Source organism: Mixophyes fleayi, chromosome 4, assembly GCF_038048845.1.
Source record: "Mixophyes fleayi isolate aMixFle1 chromosome 4, aMixFle1.hap1, whole genome shotgun sequence".
Taxonomy (NCBI): Eukaryota; Metazoa; Chordata; class Amphibia; order Anura; family Limnodynastidae; genus Mixophyes; species Mixophyes fleayi.
In genome coordinates, this window is record NC_134405.1 from 19,466,336 (window position 1) to 19,483,519 (window position 17,184).

The 17,184-nt window shown below is 39.9% G+C and overlaps 1 protein-coding gene across 1 annotated transcript in view; it reads left to right on the forward strand.

Annotated features, from left to right (window-relative positions):
- Positions 1–17,184, forward strand: part of LOC142150518 (uncharacterized) — a 47,489-nt gene that overhangs the window by 4,594 nt on the left and 25,711 nt on the right. Inside the window, exons 7-8 of the mRNA XM_075205716.1 lie at positions 83–204; positions 1,252–1,460. Of these exons, the coding sequence (XP_075061817.1) occupies positions 83–204; positions 1,252–1,460 (331 nt within the window). The remainder of the gene's footprint in view (positions 1–82; positions 205–1,251; positions 1,461–17,184) is intronic.

A 17,184-nucleotide genomic window follows, 5' to 3' on the forward strand; every position in this document is an offset into this window, starting at 1 on the left:
TTTAATATGCCTCTTGGTCCAAGGACTTGGGAGGAAATGTCAGACTGTTCCAACTATAATAATCGGAGATCTGTTTCCTTAGCTGGTCTGCTGTGGAGGGCTCCAATACGATCTGCCAATGCTGTGACAGTGGGAACTGTGCTGGTCAGAGCAGAAGACTTCAGTCTGGAAGACCAAGATTTGGCAAAAGAGAAATTGCAGCCAGTGAGTGCCAAAACTTTTGCTTGCGCCAAAAATGGCTACCTACCACAAGTCATTTGAATGGGGTAACCAAATCAGTAGAAGATGAAACAAACCAACCATCTTCCTGGACCACTCTGATCACTGGGGATGGGCGGGAGTATAGGCATTTTAATAACTAAACAGAATAGTTTAGAGGTGGCACACTGGTGTAGTTGGCCAAGGTGTTTAAAGCTAAGCTAACCATGGTATCAATAAGGCTTTGCTACTTAGTCTGTGCAAGGGGTCTTTAAGTGCTTCTAAGCAGTTTGAGTTATGAGGGCTGGGTTGAAGAATGAAACTATAAATTGTACTGAGCTTCCTATGTACGGCATACTGTTTAAAACTGTCCACAGTGACCATTCCTGCTACCCATATGTTCTGGCTGTTCAGGATCACTGAGCATTACTGTGCTTGGGTGTAGTTGGAAGGCACCTGAGGATACAGACCAATACATGTTAGTCCATATTTATTATGATTCTTGAAAATCATGACTAATTATGGGGCACAGAGCTTCCCTTCAGATCTTTTGTCAAAGTCCATCGAAGGGAACAGACAATGATAGCGTTACATGGATGTGTGATCAACTTGTGCTTGCTGTATAGTAAATAGTTCATGTCTGTAGATATTGTTGTTGGAGTTTCAGATGGGTTCCAAAAACTTCATCTGGATGTATGCTATAATGTTGTTAGTAGCCTTTACATAAAGCCGTGTAGCCTGGGTTTAGGCATATCTCAACAGTCTAGAATTTCAGGACATGGATTAATTCTGCAGTAAGTTTGGCTGAGCCCCTTGGCATGGTTTAGGTAAACCAGGATAGGGTTTAAAGTGTCAATTTGCAAGTAGGCTTGTAGGTATGCCTCAAGGGTTTCATATTTCACCCTTTTAAATAGAAGATCTAGAATGTCTCTACATTTAGGGTTAAGTTGTGACTTGTTCATGTACTATGTGGAGGCCACAGATCCAACTTGGTAAGACTACATGCATAAATGGAGAGATGTGTATTTTACAAAATGCTTTTCTTTCCTTTAGGTCCATCAACAGAAGAACATGGGTTGGCGACATTGGGTCCTATACTGGTGGTTGGAGCAGAACGTGTCCAGACTTCTAGAGCAACGGCTGAGTCTGGACACTTGGAACCATGGGTGTTGGTGACCATTGTTTCTGTCGGTGTAGTTGTCATAGCTGGAAGTTTTATTCTGATTGTGAAACATGTCCAGAAAAGACGGGCTCATGTACTGGTTGTAGAGAAATAAAATGCTTCATGAAATTACATTCTTGAGTCAATGATGTATGTTGGGTTCAGTACTAACTATACAAAGGCTGTAATTCTAATGTAGGCTTAATTCGAGCTGTAGGCACACTATAAAATCTGCATCAGTATCCAGCATTTTGCCTAAATATTGCATACTCAAACTACCACAATGAGAGAACTCTCAGCATTTTGTAATTATAGCTGACTGCTCCACTGTGCTGGTATTTCCTGACCACACTAACTGGACCCAGGGAAGCCAGAAGTGATCCAGCCCTGTAGCTGGATAACTAACTTGACCACCTACATATATTCTAAAATGCAGGATCAGCGATCATGGCATGTGGCCATGGTAATAACATGACTTTCTAATCCTGGCTCCATTACCTGCACAAAATGGAACTATTTGCATTGCAGACATGGAGAACTTTAAAACCATTTGTATGCACCCCATACTAGAGATGGAAGATTCGCAAGGACCCAAAAATTCTCTTTATCCTGATGGGTGTGTATCAATATTGACAGATGTTTTGTGGGCTAAATTGCTAACCTTGAAAAATATTGACATTTGTGCCTAATGAATATTGGTGAAGAATCATCCTAATTAATGGATAGGCTGCTTTATAGTCAAACCCTAGCTTCAAGATGTACTTGACACCATACCGGCAGTGGCCAGCCTGGAACCACACCAGAGATACAAGTATTAGATTCTGACATATTTAGATGACACCAGTGTGTTGTAAAGGACTTCTGGTAATGGCAATCAGGGTTGAGGAGCAACATTTGTTTTCCAAACACATCTCCACAATCAGTGGTCATGGGCACTATACAGCTTGCATCCCTCACTATGCTGCCCTCCAAACCTTTGGCTATGGAATCATCCATTGTTACTGTTGCTCCTACGATGGAGTCTTTAGTCAAGAAGTATGTGTCTTCTACTTTCTACCCCAGCGATAGCTTCTCTGGAAGTGGCACATCTGCGTTCCAGTCAGATCTAAAGTGAACTGAGTGACATGGGACTACTGAGTTCTCATCCGTTGGATGTTGACTTGAACTGTGACTGAGTAAGCAATAGTTCCGTTGTCCAATGCATAAAACCTATGTGTTAATGGCAGAATTCTAACAATTACCTTGTTTCCTTGACAGTAGCTACTGGTGTTCAAACATTCTATTACAACACAATTCAGGCAGCTGTTGGCAATGATCTGAAAATGGATGGGGTTAAATGGCATTCATAAAGAATGTATTTCAGTCATAAGGCAAGTCACTGCTCGCAGTGAGCAGGTGACTATGTAATGTAGTACCAGTGGACACAACATCCCAGCTGATCTGTTGAATCATTTGTACTGATACCAGAAAACATCCTATGCCTGCAGTGTGAATTGAAGATTACAATACACTATAACTAAATGCAAAGCAATCTCTAAGCTTCCAGACAGCCAAAAAGATTTTGTTTCATACCTGGAAGGTTATATATTGCTGAACTAAGCTAATTAGGCTAAAATCTGTGAGCACTGGCATATTTAAATAATATTTCCTTAGATTGTTTTGTACTGGCTGTTTGGACAGCAAATAAGGTATTGCATGAATTTAAGGAATGGTAAGAACATGCGCTGGGAACAATTGATACACAGTGACATGTAGAAATAAGACAGTCAAACTGGTAACTTTAAAACGTATATATATAGTGAATTCTGGCATAATTCTTACTAAAGGAGAGTGGTTACTCTTCAGTAAGAGTAGGCATGGCTTAACCATGAAATATCAGCTCTCCAGCCATCTCTATTCAGGTACATCACTTGCTGTTGGCAAGAATAATAAAATTGATAGTGGGTGCCGCTAGAGAAAATGCAATGATGAACGGTAAACGTCCTTGCCTAATGGTCTAACAATTACATTCATACTTCTGTATTTTTATTGGTTTAGCAGAAGATTTCTTGGTCCCCTTTTATATTTGGTGTTTTTGTATATTCACCCCTGTATAAGAGGATGCATGACATCCGCAAACAAAGACTTTTGGTGTCACAAGTGGGAGGAGCACACAGCTACAAATGGGACACTTTAATGGACAGACCCAATGTAAAACACATGAATCTGTGTTCGGGCTTCTTGTAACTTTTTTGATAAGAGTAATACATTTTCTCCACTTCTACAGGACATGAGTACTGGTTGGCAATGTCTTTAGAAATGCTCTTGCAACCTTTTCCAGGCTCCTGAGTAATAACAAGTTCTTCTTGGGTCTCTCACAGCTAGATCATTGGATCATGTGGGCAGCATGGTGGCTAATTGGTTAGCTCTGGGGTCATGAGTTCAATTCCTGACCATGGCCTTATCTGTGAAGAGTTTGTATGTTCTCTCCGTGTTTGCGTGGGTTTCCTCTGGATGCTCCGGTTTCCTCCCACACTCCAAAAACATACTGGTAGATTAATTGGCTGCTAACAAATTGACCCTAGTCTGTCTGTGTATGTTAGGGAATTAAGACTGTAAACCTCAATGGGGCAGGGACTGATGTGAGTTCACTGTACAGCGCTGTGGAATTAGTGGCGCTATATAAATAAATGGTGATGATGGTCAATTAGGAAATCTTAGGCCAAATTGCAGCTTGTGGGCACAAGACTATTGCCAATTACAATAAACGCCTGATGAGGAATATTTGGATGTTTTTCGGGATTGGGGGAAATTGTGGTCAGACGATGACCACTATCCGACTACTCCATCTGTGTGTCCCAGGTGTTGTCCTACTGTGTCTCCATTATTCAACAATCCGGACTTTGCATTGAGCAGTTTAGACATTTTCTTCCTGTAAACTGTAAAATCGCAAAGCTTTCTCTGTTAGACATCATAACATATATTTTAATTACAGTATTAATAAGTAACATTCCCTAATTAGCCTACTGACAATAGACAATGTTTAGTTTACTCTCTGTACACATGGGGATTTTACTCCCTGGACTGTGTGAGGCTGAGATACAGTGTTTAAACTGAAATTGTAGCTCTCTACATTGATTTTAGAAATCTGTTATTATGCCAGATAAATAATATATTGAAACATTAAATGAACATGCAGTTTATACTTTTATGGAAATGGTTTGTATTTCTCATTTTTTAGTTTCCTAAGGTGGGATTTTGTTTCTAAACAGATGTTATTGTATTTCCTATGGAGACTCTTATATTAAACCATGAATAGGTTCCTTCTGCTGAGATTCTAATAAAACCATGTGCTTTAGCGAGATACTGACCAGAGAAACGTATGAAGATAAAGTCCTCAAACTATGTAATTTAGTCCTCAAAGGGCTACTAACAGTCCTTGGTTTCAGGATTTCTTTCATCACACCCAAGTGAGTTAATCTATTTGGCTGAGTTGGCAAATATCCCACCAGTTTCTACAGACAGAAGTCTTGAAAACATGAACTGTTGGTAGCCCGTGAGGCCTGAAGTTGGACACCTCTGGTCTAGATGCACTGTATCTTTTAATCAATCATTTATTCATCCAGTTTTAGGTAAGAATATGAACATTTTGAACTTTTGGGCAGATAAATTAAACTTCCTCAGTTACACCAGGAGGACAGGGCGAGCCAAGACACAGGTTAACATCATAGCTGCCTACTCTCCTGGAGTGTCCGGGAAACTACTGTATTTTTGGGAATTCTCTCGGACTCCCGAGAAAGCAGGCAAACCTCCCGGAGCCAGCTATCTCCGTTGATCAAGTGGAGGGGCGGGGCTAAAAGCGTCATTGTGGCCTGCTCACTGCTTGTGATTAGTCGTCAAAGATTGATGGGTGGGGCCTAACCACGCTGTTTGCATGGCCATGCCTCCTATATGGACTCTCTCCCAGACAGCTTATTTAAAAAGTCGGCAAGTATGGTTTACATGTTGTGGCAGATTTCCTAGCGAAAACTTTCAAAAGTCGTTCTTACCTGGCTGTAAGGCCGTACTTAGTTGGTCCTGGCCATTATGAGCACTAAACTAGGGCTTGTGTTCTTTAATTCAACAGTATATACAATAAACAAAGTAGCTGGGTATGTTCAATGCTGAGGTAGTGAAGTGTTATTCTTTTATTCACAAAAATCCAAAGCAATGTGTGACATTGGACTGACAGGTTGGTCGGCTGCCTAACTAGTTTCATGCTGAAGAACGCGGCTCGCCACTCCTCCGATGAAGAGCCACGAGGGTTTGTGACTAAAAGTAGATGGAATTTACATATAACCATTTCTCTGTTGTGCCAAGAAATTATCATGTTTACAGAAAAACAAAACCCATTGATTTTCACTCAAAAAAAAAAAAAAAAAAGTGTTGAATATTATTTTAATGCCATTATATTCACAAAAAAAGTGTTTATTTCTGAGTACGCGATTAATAATAGCAAATAAATGTTATGGTCTATAATGAGGCACAGTTATTTAGTCTGTGGATTTTAGACTACGTTCAGGTTTACTTTCTAAATATTTAAAAATGGCATTGGCAGTCTTGCCTCAATATCTCTCAACCATGCACAAGTGCTTCAAATATGCTCAAAAGAATTGTACACTTAGCCTTATACTAGTGCTAGGTTGGCTTACTAACTATAACGCCTATAATCCTTCTACAAATATCTAAATTAAATAAATAAGATTACTGTAAAATACTAATTTATTTTTGCAATGCTATATAACTAACACATATTCATATTATGGAGAGATTTGTTTATATATACTGTGTATATGAAATATTAAAAATAAAAATATATATGGTAGGAGTAAGACAGTTATTTTATTCTGGCCGCCACTATTCCAGATAAACTTGGAGCCTTATTTTGAATTGTATGATTTATTTATCTTTTAACTGGTATTAAAATAGCTTTTTTTACTATACTATTTGTGGCTTGTTTGTCTACTATTATTCCGCAGAGAACACATCTGTGACATATTAGAGACAGCGATTGCTCAGAGCGGAGTAATAGTACAGCCCAGATAAGCACAGACATATTTTACATGTACACATTGTTATCACAGATTTGGGTTTGCTGCACGTTAATGTACTATTCTGTCTGTGCTTTTCTTCCCTATTTAATCTTTTCCTAAATCTACTTTTTAAGAGGGTCATAATACATATAACCAGGTGCAAGATATACCAGGTGCAAAATGACATTGAAAAATGTATAGCATAAGTAAATTATACATTAAATACAATTATAAACATAGCAAACATAAAAATTCAACAGATATATAATAGTAGGGAGCCAAAAAAACGGACTTAACAGGGGAGATGAGTGTGTTAGTAGAGGAAGATGGGAAGAAGGGAGAATTACAGAGATTTGGTGCGGTTTGGTTCTAATATTAAGAAAATGACATGGGAATGTGTCTCAAAATAGTTGGTCCAAGCAGACTAAGAGCTATGGACTTCATACGGTGTACTTGCCAAGTTTTGTTAATGACCTCTGAGGAAGCTCCAGCTTTGTCCAACTGACTTAAAATGTTGAGATCCTAACTTTTATGATCGAGTAGATGAGGTTGTAATTAGTAATCTTAGGGCGGCTCCACCAAATATGAGATAAGGTGCCATCCTGACCGCATTCCCTCCGACAACGACCAGAAGTAGGTGAAGAGATTGCACAGAGATGAGATGGAACCAAGTGCCACCTATATTAAATGTTATTAATATTTCCATTAATATCGAATGCAAATATAGCTCTTGATTGCTGGTAAACTGATTTGATACCAAATCTCAGGTGCCCGAATCTCTCTTATTGTGTCATCCGATTTGAACTTGTGTAGAACCCTTGGGTCTTGGCCATGAGTAAGCGATAAACAATATAAAATGGATATTAGGCCTTTTGTATTTGATCTATATAGGCAAATCGACTCAGAGACGTCTGAAGTTTGGTGTAAGGAGAATAGTGAGGCAAACAAATGTTGAAGCTGAAAGTAGTGGAAAAACTTTTCAGGTGAAAGCTATCGCAAGTCTCCTGAATCTAGGGAAAGAACAGAGCATAGAAATGTTGGGTCTGGAAGGAATTTTATGGTCTACCTGGTCCATTCACTGAATGCCCCCTAATTGATATCTGACAGGAAGGCTGCATTGGACCATAAATGAAGAACCTCATCCACATGGGATTAGTAATCAGCTTGTAGACTTACGGGTTGATCGTTTCATGGTTGTGGATGACTGAAGGAACAGCAGCACCAGAAGACTTATCAGTGGTTATTTACATAGTAAACTATTGGGATGAACAGATCTTTGTAGTCAGAGACAAGGAGTGCCATGGAGGGTCAAGTGATCTAAAACAGTTTGCTAGGTGTCCTAGTAAATTCTTTTTATGAACTTAGAAAGAAAAGTCCCTTGAAAACCGGCACATGTAACAATGTGTACAAATTCAAATAATTAACATGGTGGTGAAACAGCTGTACAATACCCCATTCATACTGCATGAAAAACCTGGGTTTTTGCCAGGACAAGTCCAGACGACCCGGGTTTAGGCGCAGTATGAATGGTGTTAGTGAAAAATCCCGGGTCTGAAAACCCGGGAGTTAGACCTGGGACTTTTTGTTTGGTAATTCCCGAGTCCCCTGCACTATGAATGGTGAGACCCGGGATTTTCAACCTGGGCCTCGCCAAACACAATTATAAAGTTGAAAAAAAAAAACCACATCACAAGAGCCAAACAGAACTTCTCTTGTGATGTTGCCGTGGAGACACGGGCAGACCCCTGTTCAGTATGAACAGGGTCTACCCGGGAATTTCTCTCCGTAGGAGCCTCTGTCCCCCGGCAATCTCCCGGGTTCAAGTAGCTGGAATATTGCCGGGTCTGAAACTCCAGAGCAATGCATCATGTGCACAATGGAACTATGTGATATATAGTTACAGTTAGAAAAGAGGAGACAGAAAACGGTGCCGTACACTATATAGACATAGTGTATGCTGGCGGGGATCCACGTTGTGATATAGTGTATGAATCCTTGTTCCATGGATTACCACTGGTGAATAGCGTTGAACAAATAATAGTTAGTATTCAAACTGTAAATCATGAGATAAATTGATCCAATCATAACAATGCTGATTTCTCACGTCCTCTATGCTGAAGTGTACAACCAATTCCACTGACTTTAACAGTGAGTTGGAGAAATTAAGCAGATGAGCTGGAGAAAATACCCAAATCCTCCACTGATGAAACGCCCAACCGATGGCCAGATACTGATTGGATGTTAGTAGCTTCAGCAAACAGGGACTGGTAGCAGGCAAGCTGCACCGAGGACTAATAATCACCTACACTAGTGCACAATTCTCTGTGAAGGGTAAGTATCAGCCAAAGTTAAAAACAATATAAAATGTCCCTATTTATGAACTGTATACAGTTCCTCGAGCCCGGTTAATAAGGGAGAGAGGCAGAATCCTCAGTGTATATGCGTAGAGATATGTATAATGGCTACAAACATTAGTCCAATGGACGTTTATGTTTATCATTTAGGGCAGACATGGTTGGCTGTTATTCTGATTCTCCAATATTTTAAACATACTTGACAGATCATCTACAGACACTTTTCAGATAACAGTATTTGTTTCTTGATAAATATATCACAGAATAATATTAGCTCTGTCTAATCATAAAGTAGTGACGGCTTTAACTTGTGATATGTTCTGTTTATATGTTATTTTCTGACTTCTAGGAAATGAATGAGAAGAATCAGACAGTGGTTACAGACAGGGGAGGGCTGGCTGATTTCAGCCCAGGGGGCAAGCACACAGCAGTGGCCCATCCTTAAAGGGTGGTTTTTGGTGCAATATATATTTATCTATATAAAAAGAGGCTATTGTAGTGTTGCCTAATCCATATATATATTTTTATGCCCAGGCCCAGACCTGGATTAAGGCTCTGGGGGGCCTGGGCACTTTAGACAGTGTAACCCCCTATGATGTAGCATGGTTATCATTTTAGACAAATACACAGGCAATACTGTGTGCACTACTGTTAGGTGCACACAGTTCTGCCTTCACAAGCAGTACACGGTGAAGAGGGACATACCTCCCAACTGTCCTAAGGGAAACAGTGACCCAAGTTCGGAACTGTCTCACCAGATTCAGGACAGTTGGCAGACTGTCCTTCTCTCTCCTACCTGTTCTTGTCACTGTCACCCCTTGCGGCTGCTGGTTACTTTAACTCATTTGCTGGTTGTCTGAATCCTGGAATATTGGAGGCCCTATTTGGAAAAAATGGGTACATAAAATTTAGAAAACTCCAACAAGTCCCAGTGTTAAATCAATAGCACCCACGTTTTATAATTAGGCCTCCCTTCAGCTACAACAATTTAAAATAATAATATTCATATTTGCTAAAGAGATCTCTTTCCCTCCAGCCAACCTGACATTAGATAGCAAACACATTTAATATATAAACCTATTTCCCTCCCCTCAAACAGCCCCAGCATTATTTTAAATAGCATTTACGTCTAACAAATATAACCATTTCCCACAATAATCCCAGGCATTAAATAATTCATAATCACATTAAATAAATAGACCTCATTCTCCCCAAACAGCCCCACAATCAATTAATAGCTCACCACCCCAGCATTAACTTAAAGGTGCAATTACTCCATCTTAAATTCATAGGACCCACTATTAAATTAAATTGTCCCACCATCACCCCACAAATAAAATAGCACCAAATACTTAGCCTCCACCTGCACTCCTCAATTAAATTGATAGCCTAATTCCCACATTATATTAAGACCCCCTCCCTCACACACACTACATTCCTAGACTGGTCATTCCCACACACAATACATTCACATACTGGCCCCCACACTCACACAAATACATTCATATACTGGCCCCCACACTCACACAAATACATTCATATACTGGCCCCTCCCATACATTCATATACTGCCCCTCTACACAAACACACACAATACATTCATATACTGCTGCCACAAACACACAATACATACATATACTGCCCCCACAAACACACAATACATACATATACTCCCCCCCCCCCCCCCCCACACTTACCTGGCTCAGTTTCTTCAGTCATGGGACGGCACCCACGCGAGGTGCATCGCGCGAGCATAGAAAGTGGGAGGGAGGGGGGATGGATCGTTAGGATCCGCGGCCTATTGAAGGTGGATGGTCCCGGGGGAGGGGCCAGCCACCGAGTACAAACATGGCGGCCCGAAGTAATGTTTTTATGTCCGGCCCCCCAGGCCAGCCCGCCCATGGTTACAGAGTTTCTCCTCCTCAACCTCAGGATTTTACTTTTCATCCTCTTTCTGATCATTCATATCGTGGCCTTATCAGCAAATGTCCTTGTTATTGTGTTGGTTGTGTTCCACAAGAGTCTCCATTCCCCCATGTACTTCTTTCTCAGCCAGTTGTCCTTGTCGGAAATCTTATTCACCACTAATATTGTGCCCACGATGCTGTGGCTGATACTGGTGGGGGGAGGAAAGATATCAATTGCCCGATGTATTTCCCAGCTATTTGTTGGGCGTTCCAACCATATCCCAATGTTTGTTGCTGGCAGCCATGTCCTTGGATCGCTATGTGGTCATCTGTAGACCATTACACTATGCTGTCATTATGACCTTCACACGTCAACTTCAAATAGTCACCTTCTGTTGGCTTATGGGTTTTGTGTTGTCAACTCTTTTATATATTTTCTTAGGTGAATTAGATTTTTGTATTTGTTCCATTTATTCTCACAATTTCCACCTGGTCTCCATCCTTCGAACCATCCTGATGATTCCTTCCACCATCGGGAGAGAGAAAGTCTTCTCTACTTGTAGCTCCCACCTAGCCATTGTGTATGTATTATGGGACCTATCTATTTACATATTCCCACCAAGCAACAATTAAGTTGATGTAAATAAGGGTCTGTCTGTACTTTACACCATGGTGACCCCATTATTCAATCCGCTCATCTATAGCTTGAGAAACCACAGTATTAGATGCGCCATTGCTAAATATTTCTACAGTTGGGGACTCCGTTAAGCTTCTTAGAAAGAGCTGCAAAGATTATTACTAATCTCTGACTTACTGCTACACCTCAAAGCAATGTATGGTCTCTAAAACAATTTTTTTTAGTGCGAAAGAAGGTCGTAATGGCTAGACTTTCCTGAAGGAAATGAATGTTTAGGAATGGTGATATGCACTTCCTTCTGTGACAATTGTTAAGTTTCAATTTCTTGGAAATTAAACCTCATATGCCAGAAATGAAACTTGAGTAAATGCCAAATTAAAAGGAATGTGTTCTGTGCTGTTGAGAGTAACATCTTTCTATGTAAAGTCCAATATGTCTCAAGAGACTATGAGCTCTGTTTCCCTTAAGAATATTTCTTCTATGATTTAAAAAATTAACATTGAATGTTCTGGTGGTGCGGTCTACTTATTGTAAGCCGCAAACACAGTCTATTACATAAACAATAAAAGTCAACTGACAGTTTAAAAAAATCTTTAATTTTGGATTTATCTTTTGATATGAACAAACCAAACTCAGTCTTTCTATTTTCAGCAAATGTGCAAGTCATACATCCTGTCCTGTTGCATCTATAATAGCCTCTCGGTTTTTCGGGAAGTCAATTTCAAGTATGCATTTCTACTTGGGGGTCTCTAACATCATTCTTGACCCTCCTAAACAAACTCTGGGCCAATTTATTTTTTAATGTCACCCCTCTTCTAAATGCAATTTTGGGAACTATACCCTGGAACGAGCGAGTGGTTATATATCTACTATATCTCTATGAAGATACTAAAGAGATCTGACGACTGGGGTTTAATTCCTCATATTCTCTACGGAGCTCATTCTATGGCTGAAGTGAAATACCCCAATCTAGTGACGAATATATGAAACAACAGTGATCCTTGAATACAGCAAAAATTGTTTGTAAGATATATTGGTTTTGAGGTGTGCACCCTCACTACATATATATTTTTTAAGTCTGTATATGATTTTGGTGATAATCCCTTTTATGATGATTATTGGGCTAGGGTTAAAATAAAATTTTATATTGGGTTAACACAATAAATAATGCAAGTAATGGTGATAATTTGGATGGTTGTAATTTAATCTAGAATGGATACTTAGGGGCATATTCAATTGTCCGAAAGTCCTGTAGCGCTTAAAACTAGTACAGTTAATACGGTAATTTGTAGCTGGATTTCAGTTTGTGGCTCAGGGAGCTGCGAGCTGAAATCCAGCAAGTAAATTACTGTATTAACTGTTTTTCCACGCACGATTACCGTAATAACGGTAATCGTGCGCGGACCGCGGGATTTTTGGCATTTCCGCCGACAGTTGAATACGCCCCTTTATGTGCTATTTTTTCCATTTGTTTATTCTTTTATGCATACTTGTCTACTCTTAAGATTTCTCCCCCGGGAGATTCGGGGGAGAAGTCATGTGACAGGGGGTAGGAGGGGGGCATGGTGACCATAGCCCCGCCCCCACTATAAAATGCCGAAATTCACGCCGTTGAATAGAGGGGGAGGAACTTAATGACGTGATTAAGCCCCGCCCCCTCCATTCAATGCCGTGAATTTCGACACATGCGGGAGCTTTGCCTACTCTTACAGGAGTCCAGGAAAACTCCTTGAAAATTTGGGAGCCTCCCGGGAATTCTGGGAGAGTAGGCAAGTATGCTTTTATGTATAGCCGTCCCTTCTATTCTCATCTGCCATCTTAGAAGTGGCAGCATGTGGGGAGGAGGGGAGCTGCAATGCTGTGCTCAGAAAATCACTTGTAGAGGGTAAGACAGGGTGAAAGACGCAATGTATATAGCATTGGTTGTGATTTTACAGCAGTTTATGGATCAGTCTGCTGGAATTGTGTGCTGATCATTTGGGTGTCAGAGAGTGAAGAGTAGTGGTTATTGGTTGTTATTAATGTAATATATAGTATAGACCTCTAAACTATTTAGTGAAGAAAAACAGGGTGCTGTAAGACTCTGAGTAGCACATCCCAAAAACAATTATATTTCTTTATTTTAAAATCCAAATTATTTTGAGCTGAAAGTTATTTTGTTAAGGGCAGTATCTGTCACATCTTTAGTGAGCGGGCAAAAAACAAGGTGTTCTTTGTCTCCGATCAGCACACCCACCCCAAAAAAAGCAATATTTATTTTTTAAGACCCCTTTCCCTATCTCATTGGGCCTTCACCTGGTGGCAGCTACAAGTAGCTCCAATCTGTTCGAGAAGCATCACTCATCCTGTCAACCATGGATCAGTCTACAGATCAGGAGCACCCCAGTTCCATTATTGGCCGTAGTAGTAATTGGTCGACCTCTACTAGTAAAAAAAAAGGTCATGCGGGAAGAAAGTGTAAGAAAGAGTGCTAAAATTTGTAATGTCAGGGCATGTGACCAAGAAAAGCACCTCTTGTGTTTGGAAATAGCTTTTGTGATGCCACTATAACTAGAAGTGTTGATGTTGATCATCTAGGCACCTCCTCCCTGTTACATCACTTGCAGCAATTTCCTTCAATTAGTTTTTCATAAGGTAGATAATTGTATATAGTAACAAGCAGCCCAGCATCAGGTAGCAGCCAAATCTATAGACACCACATGCATTCCTCACTGTCAAGACCTTCATCTTCAACCTCCTCATTATTAGTATATAATCCAGCATCCAATTTTCAAATTCCAACTGACTTCCCTATTGCAATCCCTGATTCCTAAGAGACATCCTCGATCCCTATACAGCAGGGGACCAAGAAGAATAAGCATAGTTTTTCACAATCGTCTATGAGGCAATCATTTGACAGAGGAACCAAGTATTACAGTCAGCATCCTGATGCACAGCGGATCAATAAAGCCAGCTATGTTAGCATTGTATGTGCGTACAATTAGTTGAGGTCATGAGGCCATGCTACCAAACTCCTTCTCAATTCCATGTCTCCCGAAAAGCAATTCAACCTTTTTAACATATTGGTGGGTGGGTGGACCAAGAACAATTGGTCTGTCATTTTGTGTAAAAGGTCTACTGATGCCACTGCTATCCTTCTGACGAGCACTGATTACTGCCTTTTCACGCTTCCATGAGGCATGCTGTCTAATGTTAAAAAGCGTGCATGGTCTTATACTCACCATTTCTTTTCTGGGTGCAGCCTACCTTAATCTATCTACTTGTCTAAATGTCTACTGATGCTCCTGTCCATCTAATGTACTCTGATCACTGCCTCTTCACCTTCCGTGATGCATGCTGTCTAACGTAAAAAAGAGTGCATGTTCTTACTCTTACCATTTTTCTTCTGGGTGCAGTCCACCTTCGTTTATCTACTTGTCTAAAATGACAGTCCTATCAGCCAGTGCTCTGTGTTTCATAGGAATTGTATAATGCTTTGCACACAAAACGTGATTTGTTCAGAATGTCTTAAAAAATTAGAGGTCCATGCAGGAGATGCTATCTGTTGCCAATAAAATTTCTGGGCATTTTCTGCATGTAGATCATTGCAGCAGCTTAAAAAATAATTACCTACCATACCACCAACTGAAGCAAGAGGTAGTAACAAGGTGGAATTCCACACTTTATGCACACTGCTTTCAAACATATTTTACACAACTTCATTGGAAGACACATTATTGGATCCTTTAGCTCTTGGCATAGACCTATTTCATTTTAATTGTTATTTCTGTTTTTATTTTTATGTGGTTACCTTCAGTTGTTTATAGATGTTTCAAAAAGATGCATTTATAACTATGATCCACATTGTGGTTGTGCAATATTTTATTCTGTACTGTGTATTTTAGGTTTTATAAGTTTAGCAATAAATTTGTCTTTTTTTATTCCCACTGCTGGCTAATTTGATATTACATTCATTAATACAAACCCAGTAGAATACCTCCACTTGGTATGTTTGGGGTCAGCGCAGTTTTCTATCTGTTTATGTTTACAATATCAAGAAGTGCCCCGTCGTTTTCGGATCCTCCCTCCCCCTTCCCCGCCCTCTCTAGCTGTGCATTGAGCGTACTGAGTTGCTGTGTTTACTGTACTGTGCTGTCTCCCATTGTATTGTGATTTTGTTTGTCTCTGTACGGCGCTGCGGATGCCTTGTAGCGCCTTATAAATAAATATTAATAATAATAATAATAAGTGATACCTTGAAATATGCATGCTGCTGCACCAAACTAGCGTTTATTTTAAGTTTGAGCGCTGTCCACCTAAGCACTCTATTTTAACGCTGCTGTTTAATCAATATAGAATCAAAGGGATTCTATCTTTTATTAAAATGCCATGTCACAAATTTTAGCCAGCCAGATTGCTGCAGCATATTGCCAAAATTGATGAAAATTTTGACAGTTGTGAACCAAAACACATAAGGATTTTTGGGCAAAAGAAGAAAACGAAGATGATTTTAGAAGGAAAACCAAAACACTGTGGTCTGTGCACATCTCTTAATACCATCAAGTAGAGGGTACATTCAAAGTAAAATAAGCCCAAGAATGTGGAGATGCAGTCTTAAATTAGTTGGGAAAGTTAATGAGAAATATTATGTTACTGGAGGAGCATTGGAACCAACTTCAAGCAGATTTAGTTAAAAAACAGTAAAAAAAGTAATTTAAATATGTATTGGATACACAAAGGTCTGACCTGAGGCTAAACCACTGAAGGGTTGTTTCTCTTAAGATCTTTTATATCCCATTTCCCCGCTTACCTATAATAGTCTGTTCCAATCGCCAACTGTTGCGTCAGATCTCTCCTGCTCTGGAGAAACCCCAGCCGTGGCAAAACTGAGCGGTGCCACAATGCTGGGATGCCCACGGGTTACCTGCCATACCCTTAAGAGAGAGGTCCCCTATAATGTAAAATGGTTATCATTTTAGATATATTTTGGACAAATACATTGGCTATTCTTTGTGTACTACAGTTAGGTACACACAGCTCTGTATGACCAGTAAAGTGTGAAGAGGGTCATACCTCCCAACAGTCCTTGAATATGGACCAAATCCTGACAATGCGAGACAGTCACCCAAATTCGGGACTGCCCCACCAGATTCAGGACAGTTGGCAGACTGTCCTGCTCTCTCCTACCTGTTCTTGTCACTTTCACTCCCTGTGGCTGCTGGTGTCTTTAGTTCAGTTGCTGCTTCTCTGGATCCTGGAATGTTGGAGGCCCTATTTGGGGAAAAAATGAGTTCATGAAATCTAAAAAACTGCAACCAGCTCAGGCATTAAATCAATAGCAGCCATGTTTAATAATTAAGCTTTCCTCTAGCCCCAAAATTAAAATAATAGTATTCACATTTGCTATATAGATCTATATCCATCCAACTAGCCCATACATTATATTAATAGCATACACATTTAAAAAATAGACCCATTTCCTTCCCTCCAGCCCCAAAATTAATTAATAATAGTATTACCTCCCTCCAAAAAGCCCCAGCAATAAATGAATAGCATTTACATTTAAAAAATATAACAATTTTCCACAACCATCCCCAAAATAAATTCATTTTCCCATTTAATAAATGGCCCTCCTCCATCACTTCACCTTAAGTAACAGTCCCCATTATTAAATTATATAGCTCTACCATCACCCTACAAATAAATTAATAGCACACAGCAATAAATAATTAACTCTGACTCACAGTCCACCTCAAATTAATATCCTGCCTTTCATCCAAACTACAGAAGAGTCTCCCCCCTCCCCCGGCAATAAATTAATCATATTTACATTTAATAAATATACCTATATCCGGCAACCCACAGCGTCATTAAATAATTCATATTCTCATTTAAT